The sequence below is a fragment of the Scomber scombrus genome, chromosome 4 (genome assembly GCF_963691925.1).
Source record: "Scomber scombrus chromosome 4, fScoSco1.1, whole genome shotgun sequence".
Classification (NCBI taxonomy): domain Eukaryota; kingdom Metazoa; phylum Chordata; class Actinopteri; order Scombriformes; family Scombridae; genus Scomber; species Scomber scombrus.
Genome location: NC_084973.1, coordinates 26,669,073 through 26,687,169, shown reverse-complemented (window position 1 = coordinate 26,687,169; position 18,097 = coordinate 26,669,073). Strand labels below are relative to the sequence as shown.

At 38.6% G+C, this 18,097-nt stretch overlaps 1 protein-coding gene across 1 annotated transcript in view; it reads left to right on the top strand.

The window, feature by feature from the left end:
• col27a1b (collagen, type XXVII, alpha 1b) overlaps nucleotides 1-18,097 on the top strand; it is a 64,178-nt gene that overhangs the window by 40,104 nt on the left and 5,977 nt on the right. Inside the window, exons 19-50 of the mRNA XM_062417915.1 lie at nucleotides 737-790; nucleotides 947-1,000; nucleotides 1,090-1,143; nucleotides 1,227-1,271; nucleotides 2,384-2,437; nucleotides 2,666-2,710; nucleotides 2,894-2,947; nucleotides 3,438-3,491; nucleotides 3,693-3,746; nucleotides 3,991-4,044; nucleotides 5,942-5,995; nucleotides 6,430-6,474; nucleotides 7,393-7,437; nucleotides 7,649-7,702; nucleotides 8,395-8,448; nucleotides 8,536-8,589; nucleotides 9,472-9,525; nucleotides 9,772-9,825; nucleotides 11,757-11,864; nucleotides 11,956-12,009; nucleotides 12,285-12,392; nucleotides 12,553-12,606; nucleotides 13,727-13,780; nucleotides 14,786-14,842; nucleotides 14,937-14,990; nucleotides 15,103-15,156; nucleotides 15,270-15,323; nucleotides 15,440-15,493; nucleotides 15,595-15,702; nucleotides 15,786-15,893; nucleotides 17,260-17,367; nucleotides 17,474-17,527. Of these exons, the coding sequence (XP_062273899.1) occupies nucleotides 737-790; nucleotides 947-1,000; nucleotides 1,090-1,143; nucleotides 1,227-1,271; nucleotides 2,384-2,437; nucleotides 2,666-2,710; nucleotides 2,894-2,947; nucleotides 3,438-3,491; nucleotides 3,693-3,746; nucleotides 3,991-4,044; nucleotides 5,942-5,995; nucleotides 6,430-6,474; nucleotides 7,393-7,437; nucleotides 7,649-7,702; nucleotides 8,395-8,448; nucleotides 8,536-8,589; nucleotides 9,472-9,525; nucleotides 9,772-9,825; nucleotides 11,757-11,864; nucleotides 11,956-12,009; nucleotides 12,285-12,392; nucleotides 12,553-12,606; nucleotides 13,727-13,780; nucleotides 14,786-14,842; nucleotides 14,937-14,990; nucleotides 15,103-15,156; nucleotides 15,270-15,323; nucleotides 15,440-15,493; nucleotides 15,595-15,702; nucleotides 15,786-15,893; nucleotides 17,260-17,367; nucleotides 17,474-17,527 (1,965 nt within the window). The remainder of the gene's footprint in view (nucleotides 1-736; nucleotides 791-946; nucleotides 1,001-1,089; nucleotides 1,144-1,226; nucleotides 1,272-2,383; nucleotides 2,438-2,665; nucleotides 2,711-2,893; nucleotides 2,948-3,437; nucleotides 3,492-3,692; nucleotides 3,747-3,990; nucleotides 4,045-5,941; nucleotides 5,996-6,429; nucleotides 6,475-7,392; nucleotides 7,438-7,648; nucleotides 7,703-8,394; nucleotides 8,449-8,535; nucleotides 8,590-9,471; nucleotides 9,526-9,771; nucleotides 9,826-11,756; nucleotides 11,865-11,955; nucleotides 12,010-12,284; nucleotides 12,393-12,552; nucleotides 12,607-13,726; nucleotides 13,781-14,785; nucleotides 14,843-14,936; nucleotides 14,991-15,102; nucleotides 15,157-15,269; nucleotides 15,324-15,439; nucleotides 15,494-15,594; nucleotides 15,703-15,785; nucleotides 15,894-17,259; nucleotides 17,368-17,473; nucleotides 17,528-18,097) is intronic.

The following is an 18,097-nucleotide window of genomic DNA, read 5'->3' as shown; positions in this document are numbered from 1 at the left end:
TTTTTTGTTCCTGAGTTGTATTGGAAGGGAATTTTGGACTGAAAGTATAGTGGAGTGCTTAAAGGGTACACTAAGTCTTAGGATGCATTCAGGAAAACAAACAAACCCAAAAAATGCTGGTGCCAGTGAAGAAAACAGGGTTGGAAATCTTCAAATGTACACAAAAGCCACTGCATTTAGGAGTATTTTGAAATGTATGCTAATCAACCCCTCAAAGAGCAGTGAACAGGCAAATTCCCAGTGCAATTACTGCCACAGCTTTAAGACTAATCCACCAAAGTTGGCAGTCATGCGCTCTAATATTTTGAGGACTCTCTGATCTGATTTAAGATTCCAGCATTTAAAACCCACTCTTGTGCTTGCTTGACCTGCTATATGATGTCTGCATCTTGTGGCAGTGATATCAGCCATTCTGATGCTAAACTCTTTCCTCAATCTAAAGTTAAAACACCATTTTTCAGGGTCCTTCCTGGTGAGGTAAACAGCTTTAAAAAATAACAACAAAGCACATGCATGGCCTTGAATGCACATAGAGGATGTATTTGTATTTGATGCTGTGAGGAATGTTTCTGTGACTTAGCAGGGTTAGATTCAATCCTTTTTGTGCTGTACCGCATGATGTTCCCTACACAGACCATTAAATGAAGTGAATCTGGGAAATGGTATTTTCTGTTTGGGTATGCTGAGGTAACTGTACAGCTGTATGTCATACAGTCTCATTTTGTGACATTTTTAGGGTAAACCTGGTGAGCATGGCCCTGATGGTTTACCTGGTCCTCCTGGCCCAGAGGTAGGACCTGTTATATTTATAAAGTACTGAACAGAACAACATAAATGTATTATATTTACTGTATGTAATTCTCTAATTTCTTTAAATAAGTAAATTGTATAATAGTGCAGGAAGTATTTTAGTACTGTGTGGTGATGAAGATTTGGTTTTTCACAGGGCTTTCCAGGTGACATTGGCCCACCAGGTCAAAATGGCCCAGAGGGACCTAAGGTTGGAAGAGTGACACTAACTCTTTGAATATGTTTTATAAATTGACTAGAAATGAAGTGAATGCTAATTTTTAGTGTTTTAATTCATAGGGGAAGCAAGGGACAAGAGGCTTACCCGGTCCACGAGGAACACCTGGACTTCAGGTGGGGTTGACTTTGATTTTGAAAACATAATAGATGTTGTTTTTTTCCCTTCCCCTGACCTTTTGTGACAATTTTCTTGTCAGGGTGATGAGGGACCGATTGGGCTAGCTGGATCTGCTGGACTCGAGGTGAGTGCTGATTGGATGAGGCCAGTTAGAAAACACAATAACAGTTATCTTTTAGGATGTGCTGATTACGCCACACTCCTGTACATAACTACACACAAAAGCACGATGTGTGCCCCTGCCTAAATTTAGCTTTGCCTAAATTTGCTATCTATGGTCTGTTAGGGACAATAAGTCCTTTGGCTGACAGATCTCTCTATTGTTCTAAAGCTGTTTTGAAAGACTTCCTATTGGACATTGTGTACACATCTAGCCAGATTGGTCAGCAAATTGCTATACTCTTTTCTATAATTTAAACACAAAAAAAAACAAACAACCAAACAAACAACAACCAAAACAACTGTCTTTCAATGTCAGACCTGTATAGTGTTTGTCAGATTTATCTGATTATAATAACATTTTAAGATGAAAGCACAGGAAGGGACATTTTGTCTTAATACCAACAGCAGTGGATTGTATTAGTATATATTAGGAAACTTTACTGTGCAATAAAAGTTGTTGACTCTAGGAAACTTGTGAAACAGCTCACAGTCCCCTTTGTTTGTCAGGTATCTCCACTATAAACTGATTTAGACTCAGTTATAAACATCTGAAGATAGAACATAGCGAATAAGGAGGCTGTGCAAGGCAAAGTTAGGATTGTGTGAGACAAATAGGATGCCTTTGAACTGTTCTGCAGTATAAATAAAATCCATGGCAACTATCAAGATCAAAAAAAAAGAAAAAAAAGAAGGGGTTTTGGAGTGATCCCAGGCTAAACAATAGAGAAGACATGCCCAATGAAGCTCTATTTCTGTAATGGTTGACTCCAGTCTTCCATCTCCCAGAAGTGTAACCCACAAGTGATTCGTGAAAACAAACACAAATGACCCAATGACTTTTGTGAGTAATCAGAGGCCTTTAACGCTGCAAACGGCTCTTTGTTTTACGGTTCATTAAATTTTTTAAAGGGTTGTTTGTGTTTTGGCATCTACTGTTGGTTTGTTTTGTTCCTTGACCTCTCCAGGGACAGCAGACTCACAGACTTCATCTCTTTACAGGAGATATAGGGAGGTTATTGTTTGTTGTGTGGAGCTGCCGTACACTTCTCTGTGTCATTTTAGCTTTCTGTTCAGGGCAGGCCTGGGAGGCAGGGATTCCCTGGACTGACAGGCCCAGACGGACTCAAGGTCAGACCTTATAGGCAAACATCCACCGCCGAACTACTGTCATCCTTAACTGAACATTATATCCCTGGCTTTCTGTTATGATAATGTATCATCTGAATATGTGTAAATTAGATGTTAATTCTCCGTTACCACAGGGGAACGGGCCTCCAAGCACATTTCCACTGATTAGAACTAAAAATGAAAGGCATGAATAAGTTTGTGATATGCTAATTGGCTGCTTTGCTGTAGGGCGAGACCGGGATAACTGGAGAGGTCGGAAAGCTTGGCGAGAGGGTAAAGGCTTTTCTCCAACTATCTGCTTATTTTTGTTTGATGCTCGCTGTGTGTCTTTGTGTGTTTTTGTGTTGTTGGCGCATCAAAGCTAGTCCGGCCTATTTATAAGAAATAATACTTCAATGCAACTGTGAGAAATAAAAGACAGTAAAGAGAGCATGTTTCCTCAACTTGTTCCTTCAGGGGCTGCCTGGCTTCATCGGGCCTGTTGGAGAGATGGGCATTGCTGGAGAAAAGGTGAGCATTTTCTGTTAACGTGCCTTGTGATTAGTGCTGAAAAGAAAAGTCGATTCATTGATAGTTCAATGGACAAAACATAATAAGATAAAACATTTATCAAGCAAAAATGCCAAACATTTTATGCAAAAAGGTGACTAAAGTAGCTACTTTTCTTTTTGATTTGAATATAAATTGAATATTTTGATTTTGGACAATTTATTTATTGTTTATATCGAATGTATGCACACGTGTGATACACTTTCTTGCCTCAAGTTTCATGGTTTTCCACTGATCTAAAGTAGGTGGCTGTAAAGCACAGAGTACTGTTGTAATGTACCAATGAAAGACAGGGAAGAAAATGCAGGTTTCAAAATACTTTACTTTACTTAACATTTGTTTGGCCACAAGGAAACACAAAGCATTTTGTTGAGAAACTCTAACTGTAGACAGAATCTACATCAGGGTCCTGGTTTTGATGTTATTGTGATCCTGATGTGTGCTTCAACAGGGGGATCGGGGAAAAACAGGCGATCCTGGGCCACCAGGGGAACCGGGGCCGATGGTAAGGAGTAAGTCTGGACCCTGTCTCTCGCACCAGGGGGGCATTCAATTCTACATAAGTAAGGGATGGGGGTGTGATGTTTTTGGAGAGACTGATCTGAGTGATCAAACAGTAATCATCCATCTAGTGATGTCACAAATCTGGAAGTTGATAATCAACTTTCAGATCGAATGATAATTTGAGTAATGTTGTATCCTTCAGGGTCACACTGGAATACCTGGAGAGAGGGGTTCAACTGGGCCGCAAGGGATCCCAGTAAGTTCTTATCCTCATCATTTTACATGTACGCAAACCCCAGGGTCCTCTTTTATTAGTGTGGACTATGAGATGAAATGTAAACCAGAGACTACCAGCATGAAGACCTTACTGTCCATCCATGCAATTAACTTGCCACAGGTATTAAAGAATAGAATAGAAGAATAAAACTTAAAAAAACATTCCCTGTTACTTCCCTTAATTTGTTACAGTCAAACTGTCAATATCTCTCACACACATTTAGGGTCCTCCTGGTTCGTGCGGATCCAACGGCATCAGAGGTCCCAAAGGCAGGAGGGTAAGTTAATTGAATCTGTCTTATACAATTATTTATAACCATCAGCTGACACTTAATAACTATCTGTCACCAATGGATATGATAGAATTGACTGTAATTCAACTGATACTCAATTAATGGAGCTTTTTATATTGCTGGTAGGTCCTCCCAAAGAAAAAATGAAATTGTCTGCATATAGTAGTTAACATGAACAGTGGCAGACCATGAAAAATAGAGAAAATCAAATTTAATCAACAGAAAATCCAACCATCCACAGTTAATTAAATCTCTTGGAAGTACAGCGAATTGCTTAGCAACCTACTCAAAAATCCTTAAGGAAAAATAAATCAATGTATATCTACATAAAAAGTTGAATTTGAACATGTGTTGGTAATTCCAACATGCTAAACAGCTGCTCCCAACATATTGCTTCATAAAACACTGAAGTTTCATGAAAACATGTGTACATTTCTGTGTCTGCCACAAGTGGAAGATAATTCCAATCTTCACTGGCTTTTTCATAATTGAGTTTTCTACTTTGGGAAAATAGCCCTTGGTTACACAGCAGGATCATTCGACTGAATGAATAATTGATCTTACATGAATAAGTGGTACTGTATAATTAAGGCATTTCATTTTGTAGATTGGTTTTACACAGCTCCCCTGATATCACAAGCAGTCACAAATGTAATATTTAATAACTATAATAGCTGAAAATTACATCAAGGCTTCGGAAAATAGAATTAAGAACAGAACGATTAAATACGAGTCTCCTTATTACACCATCTCTTGTAATTCCTAATCAACAATAATTGGAGAACCCAGTAACCTCTATTTCTTGTGAAAGTTTTTATTTTAAATTGGCCAGAATAGAGAATTTAGCTTTACTCTACAGGACTCTTATTTTAAAAGCATTTTCATTGTGTATTCCTAAAAGGAGAAGCAAAAAATATATGAAGCCAATAAACTGATAATAGGATTGCAAGGAGAATAGTGATAGCTATTCATACACATATGTCCAATCTTGTTTATTTTTTGTTTAAGCACATGCGTCTTTCAATTTTATTTAAAGATCACTCTTCTAACCTTAATTCAAACTGACTTTCTGAATTCAATCTTGTTTCTTAACTGCAGGTAATGTGTTTCTCAAAGTTAAATTATTACCATCATTTTATCCCAGGTGTTTCCATCATAACCTTAAGTAAAAATCACTCCGAGTGATGCATTTTAAAAGAAAGACAGAGTAAGTGGGTGAGCTTCAAGCTAATATCACTGTTCAAGCTGAATAAATCTGACTAATGATTATTAAGGGAAGAATGGATGGTGAATGTCTGCACTATAAAACATATTGATCATAATAACTAATTTAGTCACTTAATCCCTCTAAAATGAAAAAAGCAAATGGTTATAGATACTTTCAGGGTTTCCCATGAATTTTCATCTGTTTTCAAGACTTTTGAGGCATTCATCGTGGGTCTAAGGATGGAAATGTCGGTCTGTTGGTTGGTCGGTTGGTCAGTTTGGTGCAATTTTAGGCAAGGATGAATTAGCTACAGGATCTGAGTCTTTTCCTAAGGCCTTTATAATAAAGTCAGTGTGCAAGAGTCAGATATTATAGTCCCACTTTGTGTGATCGTGGAAAGATGGGGACAAAAGTCTACAGTGTGGATCGGGCATGCAGCAAAGCTAAATTGCAAATGCCAAGTATTTGCAAAATAGACGCAATCTTTGATCGTGTCTCTGTGGGCGACATACACATAATAAAACTAAGAAACTACCTCCCAGGCTCCACTAAATGGGGATGACAAAAGTGGATATTAAGTGCCTTAATTCATCCATTTAACATGTGCTGGGGGCTGTGAAAGACCCAAGTTTTCCAAAGCTATTCATTAATCATAAGCTGATTTTTTTTCTGTAGGGACCGAGGGGTCCTGATGGCCCACTGGGGGAGAAAGGATCTACTGGAGTAACGGTGAGCACAAGGTCAAAAAGTCAAAGTTACCAGGGGTTAATAAAACATATTCAGACCCTCATGTTTGAGTTTGAGTATGTGTTTCTTTGTTGATTACATTAGCCTACTTCACAAGCCTAACTACATTTTGAGCATGTCTGGACTTTAACTTCCTAATTGCACACATCAAATCTATCCTGTTGAAAGCTAAGATAAACAAAATGTTGGTACGGGGGGAAAAAAATTATGAGAACTTTTACAAGCAGCTGTTCTTCTGTCTGTAATTATTAACTTTTTTTAAGATCTAAAGGGTCTTTAGAGAACACTCTTTGTTAAAAGAAAATCCAACAACAGGATCTTAAATCAAAGAGTTGGGAGTCCTGGCAGTCGGGAACATTTTAACTCTAGGGGATTTTATAAAGCTTGCTTAAATGAGTTGAATGTTTTCTTTGCAGGGTCCTGATGGTCCACCAGGAAAATTAGGCCTCCCTGGGGATATGGTAAGAAAAATTTGGCTTCTTTACTTTCCCTTCGTAACAGTAATGATATAAGCAGTATTAATAATGATCCTGGTTTGGTTGTATGGCCTTTCAAACCCTCAAGGCATCTAGAATAAATAGTGTTGTCTCAGGGATAACTGATTTCCTGTCTCTTATAAAAGCATGCACAGATAAGCATATTTCACAGTTTATTTTAAGCTGTGTTTGATATTACATATTATCTTTATTTTTGTCAGTTATCTTCTTTTTATAACCGCTTAATTGAACCAGGATAAAAGCTAAAGATTTTCTGGTTCCAGCTTCTCGAACGTGACATTTGACTGCTTTTGTTTGTTTTATCATTGTTAATTGAATATGGAGATTTTGAGTGTTAATTGGACAAAACAAGCATGTTTCACTTTTCTGTAATTCTAAGACTGAATCACTCAGTTAATTAAAAAAACAACAACAAAAGAACTGATAATGAACCTAATAATTACTTGCAACACTTATTTGATCATCTGTGTGTAAGTATCATCGCGTGGTGTCATTAGAGCTGAAACGATTAGACCATCAATTACGTAGTCAACTTTTTTGATAATGGATCTATACAATTAATATCATTGTAAACAGGCTATCTTTGTGTTTTGGACTGTTGGTAGGACAAAACAAGAACATTTCAATATGTCATCTTCAATCTTGGACATGGATGAAACAATCAACCAATGGATAAAGAAAATCGTTGTCAGATAAATAATTAATGAAAAAACCATTAGTTGCAGCTGTAGGGAAGTGAATTGAGCCTTTGTCCTCTATTGAATACGTCTGTTAACCCTTCTGTGTTTTTTCATGGTGTAATAACAAACACCAGCAGTAAAAAATGAACTTGTTCATCTGTAAGAGTAGAACTTATGTTTCTGTTTTGTCATTTTGCTGCAGGGGAGGCTTGGCGAGCCAGGTGAAGCCGGGCCTAAGGGATTTCCAGTAAGTGATTGGGGTCTAACAGAGGTCTCATTTAGGTCAGTCTTGATTTTTGGGGTGGACACATTTTGGGGAACAGTAGTGGATAAGAGAAGCTTCTGTGGCACACTGTTACTCTAGTGGGTGTTTCAGTAATTCAGCATCAGTATGAATACCAGTAGTGTGTGTGTGTGTGTGTGTATTCGTGTGTTTTAATTCCCTGTGTTATTTTTAGGGTGTTCAAGGACCCTCAGGACCTCCAGGAGCCAAAGGAATTGCAGGAGAGCAAGTGAGTTATGATATTTGATTAACTTGGGTGTCACTTTGGGCAGTATTTTTATACCAAATAACTACGGTATTCTAATGCTGTCATGTATTTATATGTTGTCTATGCCATGTTTATGCTTTAGTTTTGCTCTCTAGCCTTGCTGCTTCGGTTTCAATGACCTAAAGTGTAGGAGCTTATGATATCATTTGAAGAGGATCGACAGAAGCTAGTATCTCATTACTATTTCTTAAATGACCTGTGGCTCCCTAGCACCTACTGTGCACCCTTATTCTTTCCCCCTTACATATAAACTCTGGATTTCCACGTCGACACCTTTTTATTCAGTGCTTCCTAGAAACCCGTATCCTGGCTGCAAAGCTCTGAACAACCTAATCCTCTTTCTCTCATTCTGCCCAAGTCTCACAGACACAAGCAGAAAAGTAGTGAGCCTGAGACAATTTGATTTACACCATCTCTTTTCTTGGAGAGGCAGCTTTATTGTAGCCTGAATGTGTCTCAATAACATCAGGCCCACTTCCATCACTTACAGAAACTCTGGCTCAGTATTTTGAAGGCTCTTAGCCCTGCAGATTAACTTATCACCACAAATCCACACATTTTGCCTGGTTCTTATTTCTTTTCACATTTTTCTTCCTTTAGTGTCACTGTCAACTCTTAACCTTTTTATTGATGCCTTTCTTTTGTGGCTGTAGGGACCAACAGGGCCAACAGGAACAATTGGGCCACTTGGGGAGATGGGGCTGAGGGTGAGTTTGATCACACAGCTGGTTTAAGAACCTCCATTGAATTTTACATTCGCACTGAGTACAGCAGGCTGTCATTGTTTCTGACAGGGGCTGCCAGGGAAGGATGGAGAGAGAGGACTGCATGGTGAACCTGGAGAGAAGGTAAAGATGTTAATATGCTGCTGAAACTGTCACTAATTATTAAGATATTGGATTGGTGGATGTGTTATGTCTGTTTGAACATTGGTGTGGGATTGTAACCTCGCAAAAGCCTTTGCTGCAGTAAATTATTTTTCTTTGAACAGATAATGTAGATTTTGTTGAGAAATTAGAAGACCTTTGATTTGAGCTAACAAAAATCTATTCTGTACTTAATATATTTCTTTGTGTGTTTGCTATTATCCACTTAAGCATGCACTCTTGCATAGTATGATTCATTTTTCCTCTTTACATTTCTACCCTGTGCACATTCAAGGTTTTCTGCACAAATTGGGAATCACTTGGAGAGTGGCAAAAAACTTCTGTTATCTAAATTTGTTCGCATTTGCTAGATAAACTTAACTTATCTGGCATATGTAAGCAAGCTACGTACCCAAGATAGCCATGGAGGGACTAACTTACAAGGCTCCTAAAACTGAGTGTGTGAGCCAAATTGTACAAACTAGTTTTATGCAGTACTTTCCTACTTCTCCAATAACTGATAATCCTTGAAAACAAATCAGTAAATCAGAAAAACCCCACTCAAATTTTCCAGTTGGCTGAAATTGTGGCAGAGTAAAAGTGAGTGAGAGGGGTTATTGTTGTGCACTTTACATGGATAATAGCAAATATTGAGCACAAAATATGTATTTGTTCAATCATAATTTCTCAACAAAATCTAAATTATGCGCTTGCAAAAAATATTTTGATTGAGGATTAAGACACAAATATAATGGCATATTAGTTTCCATCACTGAGTTGGAAACAGCGGGAAGGCAAAAATTGTACATCAGGAGATACAAAACATTACCAATGACTTAACTGTCATGTTTCCTTGAATGACAGGGCAGCGTTGGTCCACCTGGCAACTTCGGAGAACAGGGTTTGATTGGCCAGAGAGTGAGTATCACGTAGTTTCTTTCTGTGAATTCTTTATTTTGGCAAACCCTTTAAAAATGTGTAACTGGAGATATGTAAGTAGCAACACTGTGTTAACCAAGTGGAAAATTTGCTTTCAGAATATACTCAAACAATATTGTGCCAATGTTTGTGTTGGTACACGTATCTGCTTCTACCTCCTGTGTTTACTGTCCTTGGGACACTGAAACATATTGCAACCATTATATTTTATGATTTGCCTATTAGGGTGAGATAGGCATTGATGGGGAGGCTGGACCAAGCGGACCTGATGGAGCCAAGGTAAATATGAAAATAAAAGACACATGTACTTAACTTACTTAACTTGCTTAAACTTGACATATTCATCACTTAATACTGTGTCTTTAACACTATAGGGCCTCAATAAATGGAAAAATTTTGATCAAATAATTTCAGCACTGATTAATTCTGTCCGGAAAGTGTGTGTCAGTAAACCCAATGAACTCTCCTGTTTACTTTAGCAGCTTATTGTAATTAGAGCAAATCGAGTATTGTTTGTGAGATCTTGGCCTTTCCACATTGGAGCTGTATTGTGTTGATGCTTGGTGAAAACGGATAGTGGGGCTATTTTAAGAGCTCTACTGTCTGGCAAGTATTGTTCGAGGGGGAAAAAAAGCAAAAAACCTGCTTATTCAGCAAGTCTAAACTGCTGGAAGTACGGCTGACAGACCCGCAAACATCTTTTGGCTTAGAGAAGGTGGTAAATGAGCATGGAGCATGGAGAACACTGAGGATTAGAATAGAGTGAACCTGAGAGCCTGTACAGCTCTGTGCTGTACACAACGTTTTCTGTAAGTCAGGAGAGTAAACTACTTTGAAGGATTCTTGGCCACTGTGTGGCTCCTGGATAAAAAACAGCAGCTCAAGAGGGATTTGCAGCTTGTGCTGTTCACTGTTAGCGGAATGAGAATCAACTCATTGTCATGGTTCATTGTATTACTGTATTACATTGGTTGTATTGCTTGGTGAAACTGAAATAGAAATTCAGCAAATAATCAGAGGATTCAAACATTATTTTGACTTCATACCTCCAGCAGTCTGTAACACACTGAATACCTAATTCTTGTTCCAAGACATTTTAAGACTATCAATTGAGTAGAAGACTATCAATCAATAGAAAACGTATTGTCTATTGTATCTATAATATCAGTTATAATAGGTCAAGCAGGGACATCTCAAACTGGGAGACAGAGAGGAAAATATACAAGGTAGACTCTTCAAATGTGGGAGGAATATAGAAAAATAGAACAGAAACTGCAGAACATTTGGTGTGACTGCAACAGCAATATTATATCTTGACAGAAAATCGAACTACAAGTTTGTCAGTGTATTAAGAGGGCCTTTGTGAAGAGGTACATGTTGTGGAGGAGGAAAAGCTATCAGAGAAGTTTCCCAAATTACACAATTTGCTAAAGACTATTACACATTGAAACACTTAATTGGGAAACGAATGTTCATATTTGGAGACACTATCATGGAAAATGACATTCTATTGTGCAAGGTGCTCCTACATTACAGAAGTTACATTATTTTTCCAGTATTAGCATGCCTAAGGGTCCCAAATGTTTCTGTTGTGATTTATGTCATCTTCTTCTCTACTGATTTGTGGTGTTCCTCAGGGCTCAATTCTGGTCCAGTTGTGTTCTTCATTTTCATGTTTTTCCTTTGACGGGTTATTTTATGTTTTTTATTTATTTCCATTATTAAAGAGACAGGCCTTGCTATACATTTCCTTATTCAGTTGGACATGTTAGCTGTCTTTTAAGGCAGCTTATCTGCTTTAAAGAGTTGGTCTGATAATGTAACAATAAAAGTACAGCGTACCTGGTTCAAATCCGGCCAGGGACCTAAGCTACAAGTAATTCCTCTCTCTCTCTCTCCCTGTTTCCTGTCAGCCTCTCTTCCAGTTACTATATAAATAAAGGCAAAAAAGCCCAAAAATAAATCTTAAAAAAAAAGGCAACCAAGTTGTGGTCCCCAGTCTTTATAATAATATAACTTCTCTATAGTAATTTTGTTCAGTTTGTTTACTTAAATGTAGTATTCATCACATGGATAGGGATATTTTTCAATATTAATTCTTTTTCCTATGATTTAACTGTATTTGATCTAAAACAGGCCAAATCCTGGCTATTGCTGCATGGGATATTAAAATAGTCCAAAATTATAGGTGAAACTGTCTGTCGTTTTAGGGTGAAAAGGGGGATGCTGGTCCAGAGGGCGCTAAAGGAGAGAGGGGTGAAATTGGCCTGAAAGGAAAGGAAGGACCTCTCGGGCCTCCTGGACTGTCAGGTGTAAGGGTGAGTGTCTTAGCAGCCAATTCCATTCAATTCCCACAGAAAGACAGCTCTTTTTGTCCACTTACAAGCCTGTTTGATTTTCTTTTACCAGGGTCAGGAGGGTAAACCTGGCAAAATTGGTGATAGAGGAAAACAAGGAGAAAAGGTTTGTCAGCCCACCTGCTTGAGGCTAAAATACACCATCCACTTTTGTCTGTAAATTTGTTCTCTTGCACAAGAGGTTAGTAGTTAGTTATCTGCTGTAGAAGAAGTAAACAAACAGTGAAGTCAATAAGCTCCACAATATGACATTGGCAGTGTTCATCAAATAGATTTTAAGTTTGGGATGTTTGAACTGTCAAACTACCCCCACAACTGTTGAATTGCTGAGGGAGCTTTGTATACTCACTGCATACCTGCTCATTGATGGTCTCTCTCCAGGGGAGCAAGGGTCACCAAGGTCACCTGGGTGAGACTGGACCAATCGGTGAGCCGGGGGAGCCAGGGTTTGTTGGACAGAAGGGTGCAAGAGGAACCATTGGTCCAGTGGTAAGACCTCCATTAATGGACTGATGGATTGAAGGCCTTAATTGTAAAGTCCCTTAAGGCAAATTGGTGATTTGTGATATTGGGCTATATAAATACAATTGACTTCACTTAATTGGTTGTAGGTGGATGTGGGTTAAATACTATGTGTGTATTTCCCCAGGGTGCTCCTGGAAGAATGGGCCAACAAGGAGATCTAGGTATACAAGGTTACGAGGTAAGGGTCTCTTTATTAACAGTGGTGTAATAAAACATTTCACAGCAGAACATTTTAAAAGTGAGGCACCTGCCAAAACCTTACAGAAGTCTTTAATCTGCTGTCAGTTCATAAATGTTAAACAGTGGCATTCACCTTTTTTAAGCTTCTAAAATAAATGCCTCTGAACTCATTTTTTCAAAGCCAAGAATCCTATTTTTGAATTCTGTAAAACATTTATTAACAAAGAAAGCTTTGTATTTTTTTTATCATGCTATGCACTTTTTGCTTCACCCTGACTTAAATTTAAAAACCCTGAATTATTTTTAAGAAGGTGTTTCATCAAGGTTTATATGTCATACAAATTACTTTTGAATGACACCATTGACTTGTGAGTAGATACTATGCTGGTATTGTTTAGGTGTTGATGAGTCACAGACTTAATCTCATTTGCTGCGTGTTTTGTGTTCGCTATTCACTCCACAGTCAGGGGATTCCCCTCCAGTATGTGTTAACAACATTTTGTGTAGTTTTGGTTAATTTTTCATTTTTTCCCCACTTACCTTTCCTCCCTCTCACAGTCTCCAATGACTTGACTTTGATTCCTCATTATTATTTTTTCTGTTTAAAGGTACATAACAGCCTAATATATAAAACTGCATCCCCCTGTCCACTCTTTAAATGTAACTCTCTCCCGTACCAACTATAACATACCATTGAAGAAGACACTGGTAGCTTTGGTTTGTCGGATGGATAAACTTTTTTATCTTATTTCTTCCAAAATTGAAATTAAAACTGCAACACAGCTGGTCTGCACCTGCATACACACACATTGCACTAGTATCAAGATAAAACAGGGGAGAAATCGATCATCGCAGATTTAAGACCACAGTATAATCAAATTGTGGACACATGAACCCCACTTGACTGATGAATCATACAATTGTATTCTTCGTGGCAACAGAGGATGAAGCGGTGATTTATGACACTGTTGTATTCCCAGTTTACTAAAGCTTTGTCCTTCTCTGTCTTCACTTCAATTTTTATGTCCATACATTATGAGCACAGTAAAATGGAGTGAAGGCTGTGGGGTTAAAGTGCTGGAATGAAACAAAGCTACATACTCTTCTTTTTGTCATAGGGTTACATGGGACAGCAGGGCCCACTGGGACCTCCCGGGCCAAAAGGTGAAAAGGTACATTCTGACACTTATTTGCTGCCCTAATAGCCGTCTGCACCTTGCATCTAATGAGCTCTGGGGTCTGTAATGGTTGCATTACTTTAAGCACATTGTCATTGAGTCTATGGTTGTTTTTTATGCATTAGGACTTTATTTATGTCCCTAATTAGTGCTTCTTCTGTCTGTTCTTGTCTTTTTCAATATTCCTATAGTCACCCCTGTTTGATCAGTGATTTGAACTAAGACACATCCAATAAACTTGTGCTGTCAAATGTATATAATTAGCGAAACACCTGGACTCTTCTGCTCATTGTTTTGGAGGATATTAGTACCATAATTTGTGTTTATTTGACAGGAGAAGCACACAATACAACACACTACACCAGAGTATAGTGAGACGCTAATTAGCATTTTTTTAGTCCCTGAGCAGGAACCATCTGGAAGTGGATATTTGTTTTTTTTTTCTCTTCGCCAATATTCACAAAATAATGGCTGCGCTTGTGCTTAAATCAATATCATACTATCACACGGGTCATTGAAATTGAAAAATGTTTGTTCCTCAATAGAAAGCAGGTAACCCTGGCACGAAAACGCGTTGCTAATGAATACAGATCTGTATCACAGATTTTTTAAAAGCACTAAATCTATAATATACTGCTTTTCATGAGTCAGTTTTGCTCAGCTCCTGACTATCACAAATTCTTCTTCTTCATTGAATCCTGTTTTGCTCTTCAGTTATTTATTTCATTTGACACATGCACAACACATGACTATTAAAATCATACACACATCCATGGTTATTGTTTAACGAACCCCATAAAGACCCTGGAACAAACTTTGGCTCCATTTATGTAAAATGAGATCATTGTGGGTAATAGCCCATGTAATGATTTGCCATTCATATAATACGAGTGGGCAATGTGTTTCCATTGTTACACTCTTTCAAACAAAGCGTGCATTGATTTTACACAGGGCATAGTGTTTGAGCAAAATTCCATTGTTTCTGTATTGCTTTTTTAGGGGGAACCGGGAGAGGACAGCAAGATAGAAGGTCCCTCAGGTCCCCAAGGTGATAGAGTAAGTTTCTCACGTGTTCCTGGTTCTTCCTGTGTTGTTTGTTAGTGGTGGTCTGGATTGTTTGTTTTATTGATTTGTTCCCACGTGAATCCAGGGTTCTCCTGGAGACAGAGGAGATAGAGGAGAGCCGGGTGACGTCGGACACATTGTAAGTGAAATATTTGATTTGAAAATTTGATTTTCTCATCAGACACATGGTGCCAGTTAGCTTTAATTGATGTTCATTTACACATTTTAATGCAGAAAATGACATTTTCCAGGGTCAAATAGGTGTCGATGGAAGGAGAGGTGAAGCTGGTGCCCCTGGGTTTCCTGTAAGTATTTAATTTTTATTGTTCAAAACTGAAGCTCAACAATATAAACACAGAGTCAAACTGTCCAGACACAAATCAGTGTAATTCAAATCAAACAGTAATGATCATTTCAGGGACATCCTGGGCCAAAGGGACAACCAGGGCTAAAAGGATCCAAAGGTGCTCAAGTAAGGACATAAATAGTGTTTGATAAATGAAAATATTTCATTTCAAGATTTTTGGACTGTATTTTCTGTCATGCAACCATGTCAGTGCTGTGGAACATGAACTCTTTGTGCTCCAGGGTCAGAAAGGAAAATCAGGAGCGAGAGGCACATCTGGAACCAAAGGACCACCAGTAAGTTCAATTACATGATAAGACACAAATCACAACTGAGCTACATGTAACCATTCAGAACAAATACAATGCATGATGCATTTCTGATTGTGTTCCTTAAGGGTCCAGAGGGCCGGACTGGCCCAAGGGGCGTTGTGGGCAGGGAGGGCCTTGAGGGGCCGCCTGGAATAGATGGACTGCCTGGTAAAGATGGAGGCAAAGGAGTCCAGGTGAGGATACTGTCAGTGGTGCAGTTTTTGTTCAATAAAATTGATTTGATTTTTTTTTACCACCAATCACATTTTGTGTTTAGGGGGAGCAAGGAGAAGATGGAGAAATGGGCTTACATGGCAGACCTGGGCAGCAGGGTAAAACTGGCGTGACAGGGCTTCCTGGCAGTCAAGGCTACTTTGGACCAAAGGTGAGTCAAACTGGAGGACAAGGTGTATCTTACTTAAGTTGCTTGAGCTCAGTGTGCGGCATTGTGGTTTTATTCACAAATAACTTCTATAGTGTACATGTCTGCAATGTGTTCTGTGTTCTCCTTTGAGAGAGTTTACAGTTAGGCGCCCCCTATTTTTGCATTAATTTCAAAAGATTACTGTAGATGGAGGAATGTTTCCATACAGCCAATCAAATGTTTGCATAAAGCAGTAACATTAATGTAGTACAGGATAGGCAGAGCAGGCAGTCACACTAAACCAGACAGCAGACTGCTGCACAAGAGACACCGACAACAACAGCCATGCAGTGGCTTTCCTGCTTAAGTGCCTGATCTAATTTACAAACATGAGCGCACGTCTTTTCCTGCACCTTAGTTGGTTGAAGGAGTCATCAAACAAGCATTCACCAGGAAAAGTGCACCGTTAATGTCAGTTGGCAAGCTAGATAGCCGAGTAGCTTCTCAGCTGCAGCACATTTAACATCGTTAACATACCTAAAAATGTCACTTTGGTTCCATTAGATGCTGATGTGGTCCTTGCTCTTCAATACCACTGCCAACAACACACTGTCTGCCCATGACTTTAGGCTATAGTGCAAGTTTGTTTACTTTGTATCTCACTGCCCTACTGGTTCTTTCGAAACTCATTCTTCCAAAACTGTCAATCAAACACAAACACTGACACATGCCCCTACAGCCTGCTGAGACCAAGAGGAGCATTTCTGATATTTCCCCAAACACCTTCTTTCTTCTTTTTAATAATAGAAAACTATTAACAATAAAAAAAAAAAAATCATATAAAAAGGGATGACTGAATGTGATTTCAGTTGGACTGTTAAGTTATGGCACGAACATTTTTTATAGATCACAATGCAGGCAGTTTTATTGCCAATATCAAGTGGAAAATGCCAACTCAGCTTTATGACTAATATGCCAAGGCTGCCTCCCTTGGCACCATAATGCTGGCTTAATATTTCAACCATTTTCTGATCTCAAAGGCCAAACTCTGCATTAAGACCTTACAGCAGCTCTCAAAAGACTTCATATTCACGGCAATAATTTCAGGAAGTTAGCGTTGCAAAATGTTAACGAGCTGGCACATTCTTGATTTGCATGGCCTCGCCAATATTACATAAAATTTATATATGTGTGATTATGATTAACACAGGGATGCTTTACTTGTTCGCCACGGGACCCATTGGATGCAGTTAGTTGACAGTGTCTAATGTCAAGGAGCCAGTGAGGGATCATGAAATTGTCACTGCACTTCTACTGTCTGTGCGAAATGTTGTTGGGTGAGATGTGAGGATGCTTGTGTTTATGTGTTTTTGTGTGTGTTCTCCAGGGTGAAAGGGGTCTCCCAGGCCAAACTGGTCCTACAGGAAAGAGAGGCTACATTGGTGGGATGGGATTGCCAGGAAGACAAGGAGACATGGGCTCCAAAGGACAACCAGTGAGCAATGATTTGTTAACTTTAAATTTAAATTCCTTTACATGACAACTTCCTCGGTTGTGTAGTGATGAAGATTATTATACCTCTGCTTTTCTGTATTCATCAGGGGGATTTTGGTGAACAAGGATTTCCAGGGGTGCTGGGTCTCTTTGGACCAAAGGTACGCTCCTCTCAAGCTCTGTTCACAACTAATATCATGAGCTCAAGTCAGATATATTAAGTTTTAGTTTTCCAGCCGGCATAAAGTTATTAAGTCTCTTGCCAGATTTGAAAATGTCTCTGGCAAAATGACTTCAAAAGCAATTTCTGTGTTTAACTCACCTTTTGTTTGAGTTAATGTAATTTGGTTCAGTTTAAATGTTAAAAAATTGTCTGGAGGTACATTAGATTATAGCGTCTTTGGGAAGATTTGGTATGAAAGCTGTTAGGTATTACTGCATGCCCCGGGATGACATCTGCTCCACAATAATCTTGATAAACTTACAGCTCTGCTGCATTATAGATTATTGCCAGCTGAAAAAACAGAGCACGCTTTACTAGACTTTCACTCTTTAATTTAAAACCTTGAGTCTTATGTTGGATATTTTTTTTATATTGTGGGACTTGAACAGGACTGTGAAGCAGATGAGTTTTGTGTTAATGTTCAGGAGAGTTTATAATAGTTGTTTGAAAGTAAAGAGTACAGATAGTTAAAGCATAGTTGTCAAAAAAAATGGTATTATTAAAGAAT